The sequence below is a fragment of the Pituophis catenifer genome, unplaced genomic scaffold, assembly GCF_029215685.1.
Source record: "Pituophis catenifer annectens isolate HBS135680 unplaced genomic scaffold, rPitCat1.0.hap2 SCAF_7, whole genome shotgun sequence".
Lineage (NCBI taxonomy): Eukaryota > Metazoa > Chordata > Lepidosauria > Squamata > Colubridae > Pituophis > Pituophis catenifer.
This window is the reverse complement of record NW_027256887.1, coordinates 57,350,450-57,366,511: the sequence shown is the minus strand read 5'-3', so window position 1 is coordinate 57,366,511 and position 16,062 is coordinate 57,350,450. Positions and strand designations below refer to the sequence as shown.

The 16,062-nt window shown below is 42.3% G+C and overlaps 1 protein-coding gene across 1 annotated transcript in view; it reads right to left on the bottom strand.

Annotated features, from left to right (window-relative positions):
- Positions 1-227: 227 nt before the first annotated feature.
- LOC139319385 (solute carrier family 23 member 1-like) overlaps positions 228-16,062 on the bottom strand; it is a 42,559-nt gene continuing 26,724 nt past the window's right edge. Inside the window, exons 4-12 of the mRNA XM_070947224.1 lie at positions 10,440-10,599; positions 9,585-9,766; positions 8,399-8,519; positions 7,862-8,018; positions 7,010-7,263; positions 5,919-6,083; positions 3,040-3,148; positions 1,851-1,946; positions 228-475 (exon numbers count right to left, since the gene is read on the bottom strand). Of these exons, the coding sequence (XP_070803325.1) occupies positions 228-475; positions 1,851-1,946; positions 3,040-3,148; positions 5,919-6,083; positions 7,010-7,263; positions 7,862-8,018; positions 8,399-8,519; positions 9,585-9,766; positions 10,440-10,599 (1,492 nt within the window). The remainder of the gene's footprint in view (positions 476-1,850; positions 1,947-3,039; positions 3,149-5,918; positions 6,084-7,009; positions 7,264-7,861; positions 8,019-8,398; positions 8,520-9,584; positions 9,767-10,439; positions 10,600-16,062) is intronic.

The following is a 16,062-nucleotide window of genomic DNA, read 5'->3' as shown; positions in this document are numbered from 1 at the left end:
TGTTAAACTAAATGATTTTCTGAAATGATGCTATAAAGAAATTGACATTCAGGATTCTGAATGGGCAGTCGGAGGCAGAGGGTAGATGGGAGAGGAAATAATGGAACTGTTTTTTGGACATTAGTCTTGAGCCACACACAACTCAAGGGCTACGAAACCCACAAAAAGGAAGATGATTTTTCAGAAGCTTAGGGAACCGGGGTTTCCCCCCCCCTTCTGGTGCAGATTTAAACCTTTGTGTTAATATCATTATCAGAGTTCCTTTCAAAATCAACTTTGTTACTCTTCTGTTCCTTTGCACCTTGGGTAGCCAGCTGCTTAGGGCACACTGGAAGATATTTAAACCAGTTAGCAACACAGAATTTGGAACCTATTCCAAATGGAAGATCATAGATGTGCAGGTTATTCACAGCGCCATCAGACTCTTCATTATAATCTTTTCTCCAAGCGAGGAGTCCTCGTTCTTCTTGGCTTCCTGCAAAACGGAAGTAACATGGTGAATAACAAGGCCCCTCAACCAAGTTATATTATGGTTAGGAAAGTATTTGCTGTTACTGGTAAATACCAGTACTAGTATCAGAAATACTAGTATCAGAATGTGTGATTTTGGAAAAGCCCACACAAAAGGTCAGGGAAAGTAGACAGAAAATTTGACCATCTACCCACCCCAATTCTGTAGCAGAAGGAATTTTCCTTGTACTCTTTCTCCTCAGTACAATAGTTTCTGCTCCCAACTATTCAGATAATTTAGGATACACGCAGTATTGCTTTGAGGAAAGTAATAACTTGCACCACTTTTCTCCAACATGATAGATTATCTGGCACTCCTTCAACTAGCTGACCACATGTTACCACAATTAGGAAGGGAGCTTCTATGCAAAAGCATCTGATTAGGAGGCTTCTAGTATTGGGGGGGGGGAGGACGACAGTGTGTAACATCTAACAGCTGCAAGCCTACCTGTCCTTCAGGATGAGAAGATTACAATAAATATTTCCCATAATGTACTTGATCAGTGATAACAAGATTATAAGTGACAGAAATATGTTTCTCACATTCTTTCTTTCCAAAATATGTAACATGAGACATGCACAAATCCACAAGACCAGTTCTAAATAGAAATATCTGTGATCCCACTCAACAATGCAACACTCCTGCTTTCCTCAGGTGACAACACCAAGAACACTAAATGGTTTTACCAAGTGGGTAAGGCCAAATCACAGGATTCTTTCCTAAGGAATTGGAATGAATATTCCTGTAGGCGCTGACTCTGTGCTCAGGGTGAATGTAATTATATCATTTACATTGCACCAAGTTCTGCCACGGCTAGGTAGCATCTCAGTCTTATCTTCAGGGGCAGCAATTAGAAAAGTATAAATGGTTTTCTATTTTTATTTCAGATAGTACTGAACTGCTTGTGGAAAATGTTTGTACTGTTCCTGATAATGGGATCTAGCTGGTTCCAAAACTAAGCATTTTATACAAAACAAAAATTAAATTCTGCATAATTTCTCTGACTTTACTTACAATTAAATAAAATTTTAATTAAGCTCTGTTGTGTTTTAAAGCAAGTGGCCATATAAATCTTTCAAATAAAATAACTAAATTAATATTTGGTGGGGTGATTGTTGCTTACTTTTTTATTACTTCTCCCATTTAAACATCATAATCTCTTGGCAACTTTTACAAGTGGAGTATCATTGAGGGGGACCACTAGGTGGCCCTGGAGTGAGAAGTTTTGTATCCATAGACAAATTCTCAAAATGCAAGTGTAGCCTTTACTCTTACTGCTGCACTACAACCATAAATGCTATCATAAATTCAACGAAGATGAACCATGATCAATAATTACCTGGAATGGTGTTATCAAGAAAAAAGCCCAGGAATCCGCCAACAAACATGCCAGTAGTTAGCAGTACCTGGATCACTTGGTCTAGCTGTACAGTTCCTAGAAAGAGAATCCATTGCGTATCAGAGCAAATCACAACCTCCTAATCCTTTCCTAATCCTTGGGAAGAAAGGCGAGTCATTTGAAATGTTCTTTTTTTCTTTCAATAATCAGGCCATGGCATTTACTTTACACTAAAAACATTTGTAGTCCATGTGGAATGCTCATTTTGTTTCTGTCTTCTACACAGAAACCCTGGTATGAGTACTTCCCAAATTACTGCATAAATGTACCCCTTTGATAAACAAACAAGGAATATAAGAGTGTAGGATTCAGTTTTGCAATTTCACCTCAATAGACCGTTGACTTCAGCATCGTGACTGGGACGCTTTCTGAAGGACTCAATTTTCAATACTCCAATTCCTTAATTAGCTCTCATCCAACAACTGGTAATTTGATTGCTATGCTTCAACCAGTTGCTGATTCAGTCCTTCAATGCATCCTTTTTATGTTAATGATCTACTAGATTTATCTAACAGGAAATCATCCAAGTCTGAGCAATGCTTTAGAATGCTGTATTGTACAAGATATGTGCAACAATCTAATTATAGTACTCAGTAAATTACCCAAAATGTTGTCATGAAGGTTCAATTGTAGCTGTAGTTTTGCAACTTGAATTCAGTGAAGCCAAATTTCAGATCTGAACTGGCAGTTCAAATATAGATTTGTGTGTATATATTTCCCAAAGAAAGTTGAATAATATCATACAGTAGAATAAATAAATAAAGGATGTATAAATCAGAGCTGGAAAACCTTAAACTATGTTAGATGCTGATAGTATCACTTAATATTCCTCATATTTAGCTACACTAGCTGGGATTTACAATATTAGTAATAGCCTCCTCACTTCTGAACTAAATCACAGCATTTGCAGTCATATTCTACTCATTATATAAGCCACATTAAACAATATTTTTGCATATCCAAAGTATCTTTTAGAATAAACAGACAAGCATGATAGAGTAAGAAACCTACAGTGTAGAAGACTAATATATGATAATACCTCCCCATTTTTGTTGTACTTCTAATTATTGCTCTGACTTAAACCTTACTTTAGATGAAAGGCTACAATAAAAGCTGTAATCCTGTGTACCTGTTTTTAGTTTTTCTGCATTATTCTCCACCCAGTGTGGAATGGTCAAGCCAGCAAATATAGAAAAGCCAAAGATGAATATGTTTCTTGAAGAATTCATGTCTGTGTACTGACCAAGAGATATAATTGAAAGAAAAAATATTAATTTACACCAATAATTTTACATGTAAACAGAACAGCATTATTATATCATACTAGGTACTCTGAGCTTTACCTAGCCAAACTTTGATTCTCCCAGTATTAATCAGGGTTAGCATTGATTGATACTAAGAAGGGGAACCTGCTGAAAATTCCCAGGTTGTTGACTAGATTGAGAAGTTATGAAAAGTCTCCTTGAAAAAGATACAGGTAGTCTTCAACTTACAACCTCAATTGAGACCAAAATTTCTAAGTAAGATGGTTGTTAAATGAGTTTTGCACATTTTCCGATCTGTCTTGCCACAGTTGTTAAGTGATTCACAGCAGTTGTTAAGTTATTAATACGGTTGTTAAGTAAATCTGGCTTCCCCATTGACTTTGCTTATCAGAAGGTCACAAAAGGTGATCATATGACCCCAAGGACACTGCAATCATCATAAATACTTGTCAGTTGCCAAGCATCTGAATTTTGGTCATGTGACCATGGGGATGCTGCAACAGTCATGAGTGTGACACAAAGTCATAACTCTCCTTTTTCACTGCTGTTGTAACTTCAAATAGTTACTAAAAGAATGGTGTTAAGTTGAGGACTCTCTGTAGTAGCAAATCAGTTCCATAATGCTGCCAAGAAAAAAATGCATGAATGCTGTTTCCTGGAGTCTAATTCAATTCAAGGACACTTTTGCTTAACTTTACATACTCAGAGTGCAACAGGACAAGTTCCTGAGCCCAAGAACATAGATTTTAAATCTAGCACTGGGGAAGAAAGAGCCAGGAGAGACAGAAGTAAAGAAGAGAAGCAACATAGGCTTTAGTAAAGCCTATATTGTAAATGAAGCATATATTGTAAATATTCTCTTCTACTAGTAAAGCATGCTTATAGTAAAGCATATGACAGGACATAAGAATTTGGAAGCTAAAGTAAAGGCTTCATAGGAAAGACTGAAAAAGAGAGGTAGTTGATAGTCCCACAATAGAATAGGAAAAGAGAAGGGTTAGTGGGGGGGGGGGTTTAGGAGAGAAGACCTTCAGACAGGAAGGATGGTAGGAGTGAATAACTGTGGAGAAGAACTGATTCTAATGACACTTTCTAAAACAACTAAAGGAATAAAATACCCAATGCAAAAAAATGGATGTCAATACATGTAAATGAATCAGATTGTTACAATAATATTACAATAATAATATTACAACATTACAATAAACACTTTTTTTCTAGATCCAATTCCATTCAAGGTTTGCTTCCAGGTCAGTTCAAAGTGTTGGTTATTATTTTTAAAGTCCTATATGACATAGGGCCAGGTTACCTAAGGAATCATCCCATCCCCATCACCTCAGCCCATCTCACCTGGTCAGGTGGAAAGGTATTTTATAGATCCATCAGTTAAAGAATTTTGACTGGTGGGGTCCAGGAAGAGTGCATTCTCTGCCATTGTCCTTGTCCTATGGAATATCTTTCCTCCAGAGGTGAAGCAGCCCCGGCACCCAGCCTCTTGAAGAAGTCTGAAGCCCTGACTGCCAATTCGCTTGGGGCTCACTAAGCAGCATGCAACCTTGAGGGTCTTGAGGTTTGATGGCCCTGTCCCCGCCTTTTAATTTCTAACTTATTTTATTATTGTTTTAGCTGCATCTTTTATTGATATATTGTATTTTTATATGGTCTTTATGTTTCCTAATTTCATACTGCTCAGAATCACTCTGAGCGAGAGTCTGGTATCTAAATTCAACAAATAAATTGGACTAAATTCTTATATGTGGGTAGACTCTCAATACAAGATTCCTACAAGTCAATACAACTAGAATTAGCATGGCCTTATAAAAGCACATAAAACATAACAAAAAGAATCAATTGATGTATTAACAAACTGAATATTGGAGGTGATCATCCTTTTAATTTGGCACATGGAAATACCAAATGATATTAAGCACATCTCAATTTGGAAATCATCCTACAAGAAATTTGCCCATGGCTCTGGCTTATCCATGCAAAATTATCCTAGTGTTGTGGTCCGCCAGCAGCCTGCGGAGCTGGCAGCAGAGTCGGACAGTGAGGAGGCTGGGGAGGACAATGGGCCAGTCCTGGAGTCAGGGGAAGGCCTGGACGAGGGCTCTGTGTCGGAGGCAGAGATGGGGCCAGGGCCATCTGGGAGTGATGCGCGGACTCGAGCCTCCAGAGGTGGATAACAGAGAGGCAGAGGAACAGGAGGAGCCTGTTCCTAGTGCACGCGTGCAAAGAGCTGCCAGAAGGTAAGAGCAGCTAAAGCAAAAAGGACGATTATTGGTCCCTCCCAGAAATTATTGGTCCCTCCCAGAAGGCTTAAAAGAGCAGCAATGGCTGTTGGGATCTTTGTAGGAAAGCAACGTTGCTACATTTGTTTCTTGTCAGCATCTCTTGCTTCTGAACTTTTGCCAAGAAAAGTATTTGGCAGAGTGCCAAAGAAGACAAAGGTTGGTGATAAAGCCGAAGAACTGTTTTTTTAAAAAAAAGTTTTATTCTTTTATTAATACACATTATGATAAACACATAACATACAACATATAAATATATTCTCTTTTTAACAAGCGGTTCTTCATAAGCCGAAGAACTATTTATGAAGAATTTGTTTTGGACTTAATTTGGACTAAGCTGAGAATGAAGTAATTCTCAGCTGTTCTAATAAAATAAGTTTGTTTAGGACTGATTATGTCTGGTAATAACTACTTGGGCCTACGTCACAACACCTAGAGAAAAATTCACCTACCTGTAAATTAGAAACCCCCACAGCCGTGATGATACCAAACATCACAAGAAACATTCCTCCGATGATGGGTGTTGGAATGCTGGCAAACACAGCCCCAATCTTGCCAAACATGCCAGTCAAAAGCAGAACAAGGCCCCCAGCTACAATGACCATTCTACTACCTACCTGTGGAGAGAGAGAGAAAGTAATTACAAGCAACAAAAAGAGGAGAAACCTGATCTATGACAATTGTCAACTTTGATAGGATTAGAAGTAAAATTTCAAAATTCTTTAGCTGAGTCAAATATCCTTTACCTGATAGTATGTCCATTTAACAATTATCAAGCTAAAGGTGTCCCCTTAAAATCATTTTAAATAGTTATTGTAAAACATACCAAATAATGCTATTTTTGTAAAAGAGAGCAATACAATACACTTCTAAAATATAATATAATATAATGGATCATATTATGATACAGTTAGCATTAATATGTAAAGATATAATATAACTAGGAATACTGATATATTATTGCAATTTATTAAAAAATGGAAAGTAAATCCTCTGAGTGCTAAGATCAATTTAAAGCTCCAACTTGTTCAGAGAATGTCTAAATCCCTTCACCTAGTGTTTGTTATTTTTAAAATCTGGAAGCTTATCAAACTCTGTGGTGTGCTTTGAATATAGGAGAGCAGAAGGGCATGTTTGTAATCGGTTGCTATTTTTAGAAGGCTGAAGAAGCACCCACTTTCGTCCTCAACTGTTGTGTGTCAGCCAGAATCACGCTTTTATGAAAAAGGTGGCCACATAAATATGATGCGCATATTTTAGTTAAAACTATACCAAAACAGCGTTGTTGGTTTCTGAGTTTATAAAACTCAGGATTCCCTTTGCAGTGACCTTCCTTGCAGCGTGCAAAACCAGAAGAATATTAGGGAATTTAAATCATGGTCTCAGATCAGATACAAAAATGTCAATGCCTTATAACTGAAGCATATGCATCCTAAAAATGCCCCCAAGTTATCTCCAGAGCAGAAAATGCACAGGCTTTTCTTCAATTATTCCTGGTCACACATGGCCACTTTTGCTTTTGATCATTCAGAATCAGACTTACCCGAGTGATCCCCAAAGCTCCAACGTTTTCACTGTAAGAAGTGGTACCATTTCCTGTTCCCCAGGCTCCAGCCAGAAGGCAGCCAATCCCTTCTACTCCAATTCCACGATTGATTGCGTGCTTGGGAGGGGGTGGAGCACCAGACAAACGAGCACAGGCATAGTAATCTCCCACTGACTCCACCATGGAGGAGATCACTCCAGCTATGATGCCAAATACACCAGCCAAACTAATTGTGGGCACTCCCCACTGGCCTAAATAGAAGAAACAAGCATGCTAAAATTGAAGATCTGAAACTGGTAAATCTACCTGCAAAATTTTGATTTACAAAATTCAGAAAAGCTAAAAGCATGTACCGTTAACAACTCCTTGTAAATGTCTTGTAAAATCTTATATCAATATTGTACCCTAGTCTCATGTATGTTCATGCATTTAAATAAAAAGATAAGAGATAGTTCCAACAGTTTATCTAAATACTTTTTGGAAAAACTCTATACATCATCACAATCATATTTTTGAACGCCCAAAGCAAAGGCAGATCCAGAAAGATATTAGAAAAGTGGTGGAGTCCCTTTGTTTTTTATTTGCTTCTGCACTGGGATTTTTCATTGTTCAGGATGCTTACTTACAGTAAGTAGTACTGATCAAAAATTACTCCCAAGGAATTCAGACTTTTAAAAAGGCCAAACAGCTTGGACATAAGTGATGAAGAAATTGGATAAAATGGGGAGCTCCAGATCTAATGGGCCACAATATAAACACATTTTTGCATAGAAGAAACTGAGAATTTCTTCCATTTTTTTTTTTTTTTTTTGCTATGCTAAACAGGAAAGAGCATCAGCATAGGAATACCTGGATAAGGAAATCGAAACCAGGGTGCCTTGCTTATGACATCACCTTTGCTGTCAGTCCGAGCTAAATAACCATAAGTTCTTGTATCTGAAGGGAGAACGTTGGTGATGGTCAGTACAAAACATAATAGCCACGTAATTGTGAGAGCAAACAGCACCTATGTAGTTACAAATGACAAGGAATCTTTGTTAGTACAAAACATAATAGCCACATAATTGTGAGAGGTAATAAAGGAATCTATCTGTTAGCAGGTAATTTAGACTTCAAAGCAGGAAGTTCAATGGAAAGTACATAAAGGCACATATTATACTTCAGAGGTGCATTAAAATATGTAATTATCACACATAATTCTTCTCATTTATTCCTTTAAGTTATGTCAAATTTACAGTAGAGCCATTGAAATTGTCCCAAAAATGCTTCTTCAAGAGGCAACTGGACTTTCTGCTTTTTCTTTGAAGACGTTTCGCTTCTCATCCAAGAAGCTTCTTTAGCTCTGAGATGTACTTGATTAGTCAAATATCATTAGAGTTTACTCACTGGAAAGATCTGGAAGAGGTAGATCTTGGAGAAATGGCATTTTTTGCTTTTTTTGTAAGATGGTAGTGGAACAGGCACATTTTTCAGATACTGAGAGAATAAAACTATGAAGGAAATCGTTCTAAAGAGAAAAGGGGTTTCCATTAATAACATTCTGATTCAGAAATCAATGAAATACCTTTACAATTAATAATTTCATTACTGATGTTTGCAAATATTAACGTATCAAATACTTAGTTAAAAACAGAACATCCATTGTCTACACAATGGACTTTCTTTATTTAGTTCATCTTTCTCGTAATATGCACAATATGATGGAATATAGTCCAGAGTCACAGGAGGGGGGGCTCTTTCCCAGGGAGTAAAGAGACAACATAGCTTGGAATTATTAGTATGCAAGAAAAGGATGAAGTCATACCCCCCCTCCACATATCTAATAGTTATTGCAAATAAGTGCTTTAGATCGGCAAGATTCCTGTCTATAGGAGAGCAACAAAAAAGAAACTATGGCACGCATGCTGGAAGTGGCACACAGAGCCATCTCTCCGGGCATGCGAGCCATCGCTCATTGCTCTTCTAGGTTCTGGCGCACCGGCCAGCTGGTCTTCATGTGCATGGGAGCGCCGGAAACCAGAAGAGCAGCCACCCGGTGCACATGCACACACCGGGCAACTGCTCTTCCAGTTTCCAGCATGCACATGTGCTCCGGCCACCTGGTCTTCCAGTTTCTGGTGCTCATGCATACGCAAAGACCAACTGGCTGGAGTGCATGCACATTCTGGAAACCGGAAGATCATCTTCCCGGCATGCGCATGCACTCCAGGCAGCTGCTCTTCTGGTTTCCGGCACGCACATGCTCCAATTTTGGCACTCGGTGCTGAAAAGGTTCGCCAGCACTGCTATATACCCTGTGAACTGTTGGGGGGGAAGGGGTTTCACCTTCACCCTTTTCCTGTATATCAAAGATTCCAAGCTATTGTCTCCTTGCTCCCTGGGGAAAGAGCCCTTCCCTTCTTGTAATTCTGGACTGCATTCTACCTCACATTTATTTAGCACATTAGATGTATAAACATACAAAAGTTAAGAAGTTTATTTTTTAATTAATCCGTAAAAGAAAAAGAAAAAAAGCATTATATTCTCAGTTTACATTACATCATTTTGGTCATTAAAGGAACACAAAACTTACATGGCTGCTATCCCCCAGTGTTCTCCAGCATCTTTTCCTGCAGAGCTAAAGAGAGGCAGTGCCACCAAAGCTATGGTTGGAGCAATAGTCAGAGGGCCAATGAACTGCATCAGGAATCCAATGAGACCCGAAAAGCCAACAAAAATTTGGAAGCAAGATGCTACCATAATTGCTCCCTGCAACTGAAACAACAAAGGCTGTAAATGCTTTTTATTCCAATGGAAATCCTTGTATTTAAGTTGCAAGTGGTGATGTGTGATTGGCAGTGGTTGGTAGTTGATCAGGAGATAGTTAATGGAATTGGACGTCATCTTAGTAATCCTAGAAAACTTGCCATATGCTTTATATTTAGTAGGAAAACTAATTGATTGCTTTTATTAATTTGACTTCTGAATGGTTAACAAATACTGGAAAGGAAATACCTTTTTATAATGTTTCTGATTTGGAAGAAATTAAAGTTAAAGATAGAAAGCACAAAGTGGAAGCAGTGAGTTCCATTTTGTTCATGATCCATAAATATTTCTGTGGGACCATGATAGATCCTCTTAAACTTAAGAGAAGGGCAACCATCATGTCACTTTTATTTGACAGGCTGCTGTTCTGGAGGACATTTAGCTACTATTCTCAAGAGCATTTAGGAAACCTAAAATTAATAACAGTTAACTCATCCTGAAAGAAAATAAAATCTTCTCTCCATGAAGTTGATCAAAAACTATTTGAAAGGCAAAGTGACGTCACTCTCCTACTACCATGTCTTTTGAAGAAAGAGAAGTTACACAGTTTTGTCAGGTGTGCCACAAAAACAAACAAATTCCACAAAATAATACATTTATACAAATATCCTCAGTGGATTACCTCTCTCATTCGAACCTGCCATAACTCAATAAAATTTGGGGAAGTAGGATCCACCATGCTGGCATTATTGGTCCAATCAGGGCACTTCCAGTAGGGCAAACTGAGCATGGCCAGTGAAGGAGTTAAAAATGCAAAGGTTCCTCCTTGTAGAATAGGTAGCCTGTAATGAGGAGAGAGATGGAAATGGAGCAATGCATACAAAATACATCATCTACTTGTATACACACTAGATGGCACTGCAGTTTACTCACACAATTTAGTATGAGTCTGTTTTCCAAAGGCTTGCTAGAATAACCAGGTTTTGACAGTCTAGGAAGATCGTAAGGAAATAGGTTACCCTTACCTCTGACAGCAAACTGTTCTGAGAAGGCATTCCTGTATATAATTACTATTCTATTCCCCCCCTTCCATTAAACAACTCAATAGGAGTTCAATCAGCACTCTGCATTCAGTGGGTGGTTATAATCAATTTAGATTCAGAAAGAACGTTGTCTTACCTGAACGTTCCTTTTCAGTGCACTGCGAATGCAATCCATATACGGGTTGTTTTCCTCATCGCTTATCTTTTGACTGGGTAATTTTTTCAAATATCTCTCTCCGTGCTGTGGCCACGCCCTGCTTTCCCATGATGCACTAGTCTTTGAACGAAGGCGCGACCACCTAGGCAGGAAGTTAGAATAAGGTAAGTAGCAAAAGAACCACAAAAACTGGAACCAGTAGAACAACTAGAACAAAGCAATAACAGGGTGGGAATGGATTGCATTCGCAGTGCACTGAAAAGGAACGTTCAGGTAAGACAACGTTCTTTTTCCAGCGCACTGCTCATGCAATCCATATACGGGATATACCAAAGTTCAGATCCCAAGGGTGGGAGACAAATTGCTCCCAGAGTCCTGGCCTACAAGGACACTTTGCAGAACACGTCGGCCAAAAGAGGCCTCAGCAGAGGCAAATGTATCAATCTTATAGTGTCTAATGACACGTGGCGGCTTGGCAGATGTCCGAGACTGATGCTTGTGTAGCCCAGGCGGCTGAGGTTGCCGCGCTACGCGTAGAGTGAGGCAAAATACGAGCAGGAACAGGACGCGATTGTTGTTCGTAAGCTGTGGAGATGCACGCCTTAATCCATCTGCCCACAGTGGATGGAGATATCTTCTGACCCAAGGAAGATGGATGAAATGAAACCAAAAGGGCCTCAGACTTCCGGAACGATTCAGTCCTACGAATGTATTGACGTAAGGCCCTACGAATGTCGAGGATATGCCAGTCCTTCTCACGTTGGTGCCTAGGCGACGGGCAGAAATCTGGAAGAACGAGCTCCTGGGCACGATGGAAATAGGAGTTTACTTTAGGTAAGAAAGTAGGATCCAGACGTAAAATCATGGTATTAGGTTGGAATATGCAGAGATCCTTTCTAATTGATAAAGCCATAAGTTCAGAGACTCGTCTTGCCGAGGTGATCGCCAAAAGGAAGGCCATCTTGTAGGATAAATACTTGAGAGGTGCAGAACCCAGGGGTTTAAAGGGAGGAGACATAAGAGCCTGAAGAACAAGAGAAAGATCCCAGGTCGGGTAACGATGAACAGGGGGTGGACGGAGGTTCACAGCCCCATGGAGAAAACCTTTAAGCAACGGGTGCAGAGATAGAGAAGAATAAGGAGGACATCTGATGACCGTGGATAAAGCAGCAGTCTGACGACGAAGGGTAGATGGCGACAAGTCCTTGTCCAGACCTGATTGCAGGAAACACAAAACATGCACAATCTGAGCCGAGGTAGGGTCAACTAATTTGACAGCACACCAGGAGCAAAAGGACTTCCAGGAAGACTCGTATATCCAAGAAGTCGAAGGTCTTCGGGAGGCCAGAATTGTATTTATGACAGAGTCTGGGATACAGTCCTTTTGCAGAATGACCCGCTCAAACGCCAGACAGCCAATTTGAGCCATCCTGGGTCTGGATGGTTGATGGCCCCCTGACGAAGCGACAGACGTTCCGGCGGAATCACCCATGGTGGAAGGACCGACAATGCCACAAGGTCCGCGTACCATGGTCGACGTGGCCAATCGGGGGCCACCAAGAGAAGTTCTGCCCTTTCCTCCAGCAGCTTGCGGATCACCTGAGGAATCAGGGGAATCGGGGGAAAGGCGTATAAGAGCCCCGGCGGCCAATGGCACCTGAGGGCATTGTGGTCCTCCGCTGTCAGACACGGGTAACGAGTTACAAATCGTGGCAGTTGGGCGTTCAACGGGCTGGCGAACAGGTCCATGACGGGCATGCCGAAGATGAAAGAAGCCTTGCGAAAGAGACCGGGGTGTAGTTGCCATTCTGATTGGTCGATACTTTGTCTGCTGAGCCAATCGGCCCTGACGTTTTCCACACCTGAAATGTGATTGGCCCTCAATGATAGAACATGCGTCTCCGCCCAACGTAGAAGCTGTTCGGATTCCAACATCAGGGGTCTCGACCGAGTGCCCCCCTCCTTGTTTATATGGGCCTTGGCTGCAATATTGTCCGTTAAGACAAGAATGTGCCGACCTGACAACTGAGACTGAAAATGATGGAGAGCTAGCCGAATGGCCCTCAGTTCCAACAGGTTGATGTTGAGTCGTCTCTCAGAATCTGACCAGCGACCCTGCACTACTTGATTGTGTAGGTGGGCCCCCCAGCCCTGGAGGCTGGTGTCCGAGGTCAGGGTCAGGCGGTCTGGAATCAAGAAGTGCGAGCCTTTGTGAAGTCCCGGACCTAACCACCAACGAAGGGACAGCCGAAGTTGAGGTGGAAGCGATACCTTGCGAAGAGAATCGCTGTGGCCCGATCGTTGGAAGGGAAGGAGAAACCATTGTAATGGCCTCGTGTGACGACGAGCCCATGGCACAATTGAGAAACTCGAGACCATTTTCCCCAGCAGCTGAGAGAGATAAAGGAGAGGAATGGACCGTTGTGACAGAATTTGATGGATTAAGTCGCAGATGCTCTGGATTCTGTCTGAAGAAAGAAAAACCTGTCCTTGTATAGTGTCTATCACCGCCCCCAGGTGTAGCAGGGAGGTGGAAGGATAAAGGTGGCTCTTTGGGAAATTTATTGAAAATCCGTGGTTCTGAAAGGCCTCGATGACAAGTTGTAGATCTCGAGACGCTTGACCCCTGGAAGATGACAGGACCAGGATGTCGTCGAGATAACATAAGACCCTGACAGGGATCTTTCTGAGGGAGGCCGCCACTACCGCCACTAGCTTTGTAAAAGTCCTTGGGGCTGAGGACAAGCCAAAGGGCATGGCGCAATACTGATAATGGTCCTCCCCAATCTGGAACCGCAAGAACTTTCGGTGTGCCGGCAGAACCGGAACATGCAGGTATGCCTCCCTGAGGTCGACCGACTGGAGGAAGTCGCCGCGCCGAATTCCACCAAGAATGGACCTCAGTGAGTGCATTTTGAACCTGCGGTAAGAGACCGACAGGTTCAGATGTTTTAAGTTCAGGATGGCCTTCCAACCCCCGGAATGTTTTGGAACCAGAAATAAAGTTGAATAGAAGCCCTTGCCCTGTTGACTCGGTGGGACAGGTTCTATTGCCTTGATGTGCAAGAGGTGGAGAACTTCCTTCCGCAACTGGCTTTCCAAATCGAGGGACTGGAGAGGAGGACAACGGACATGGCGGGATGGAGGGCGATCCAGGAATTCTATAGTCAGACCGAAGGACACCGTATGAAGAATCCACGCATCCGTGGACAACTTTTCCCATTGATGACGAAAAAGTTGTAGGCAACCACCAATGGGATCCAGTGCGGTGTAGTCATTTTCCCCTGCGGAATTGACGGAAACCGGAACCACGGAAGGGTCGTTTGGCCGTAGAGTTGTTTCTGGACCTGTCGCGAAAGTGTTGGCGATCGGAAGAGCGGTCGTTTCCGTGAAAGTAGGAGCGTTGCGAATAGGGACCTCCGGATCTCACCGAGGCTCGAAAGGGCTGGCGCTGATAGTAAGGTGTATAGCTCCGTTCAGGTTGGCGATAAGAGGAAGTTGGTATAACCTTACGTTTGTCCTTGTCTTCGACAAGGACAGGGTCGAGGGCGGCACCAAAGAGAGACGGGGCCTTATATGGAGCCGCTGCCAGTTTCCATTTGGCTTTGGAGTCAGCTCTCCAGTTCCTAAGCCAAAACAAGCGCCGTGATGTTACGGACGAGGCCAAAGCTCTTGAGGCGAATTTCACCGAGTTCAAGGAAGCATCTGCCGAGTACTCAGTGGCAGCGACGATTTTGTTTATATCTTGATGAAGGCACGTATCTTCCGGTGGTAATCTGTCTTGAAGTTGCCTCAGCCAAAGCAGCATAGCTCGATTGAAAAAAGAAGTAGCGGTAGCGGTCTTAATCGTCCAGGCAAGGGCTTGATGTTCCTTACGAAAGGAGAGCTCCGACTTCCTGTCCTCAGATTTGAGAGCACCCAAGGAGTCAGTGGAGACCAGCGAGGATGAAGACAGGTTCGCAATCGGAGGGTCAACCACTGGTAGAGATAATAAGGCATCCAACTCTGGCACAGCGCAATAGAGTTTCTTATCTAGAGCATTGGGTCCCATCAACGAGCCAGGTTGAGACCAGGGAGACTGCAACACATCAGAAAAGAGTTGAGGGCAGGGAATGCAGTCCTTGCCCGGCTTAGAAGACGAAAACAGAGCCTCGTGAGGAGTGGCCGAGGAAGCAGTGTCAGAAGACGAAGAAGGTGATGCAGCCATGTTGGTGGTCTGACGTGCTTTATGTAGAAGGGACTTAAACAAGGATGGCCTGAATAAGCCAGCAAAGGCGGGGACATCAGGCGCAAGCCCCTCATCCTCAGAAAATTCCAAGTCCTCCATTGGTTCGTCTCCATGATCAGATTCATCCGACGAACCTGGTGCCAAACGTAAGGGAGATTTGGAACGAGTTGGAGCAGACGAATGAGGCATAGAAGGAGGAGCTATCGGAACCTGCTGAAGGGAAGATTGATGAATCCCAGCTGCCAGCAGAGAAGACAAGGCATTAGAAAGTAATGATTGTAAGTCTATCTGTGGTGCCAACAATTGACCATCCGAACCACGAAGGCCGGCAGAGGTCGGAGTAAAGGTTGCCTCTGGGCAACCTGAGGGAGGATGAGCTGGTCCCCCTAGGCCCACAGTGGAGACATCCGGCAATGACACAGAAGCCTGTTTGGAAAGTCTGCCAGAAGCACCTGACTGGATCTCGGTGGTGGCCGAAGGGCGAGTCGGAGAGGAGGGTAACACTTGAGAAGCTGAGGCGAGCGATGCTAGAGAAGATAGTCCCTGAGATATCAGAGCTGGATCAGTTGGGAACACAGAGGCCAAGGAGGCCTGCCTAGCCTTATCAAAATGACGCTCAAGAGCCTTGTGGCGGCGTTGAGCATCTTTATTCGCCGCCGTCGATGACCTGAGGTGGCGGGTATCCTCAGAGGCCGAAGCAGGCCTGCCACGTGATTTGGACCTGTGTTTGGAATGAGCCCTAGGTGGGCTGGGCTCATGCTCCATATCAGACAAGAAGTATGCATCCGCATCTGGACACCACAATTCACTCCCTTTGATACTTGTATGTTTTTGTTTGTTTGTTTGTTTGTTTATAATTTGTGGAACAACGATATAT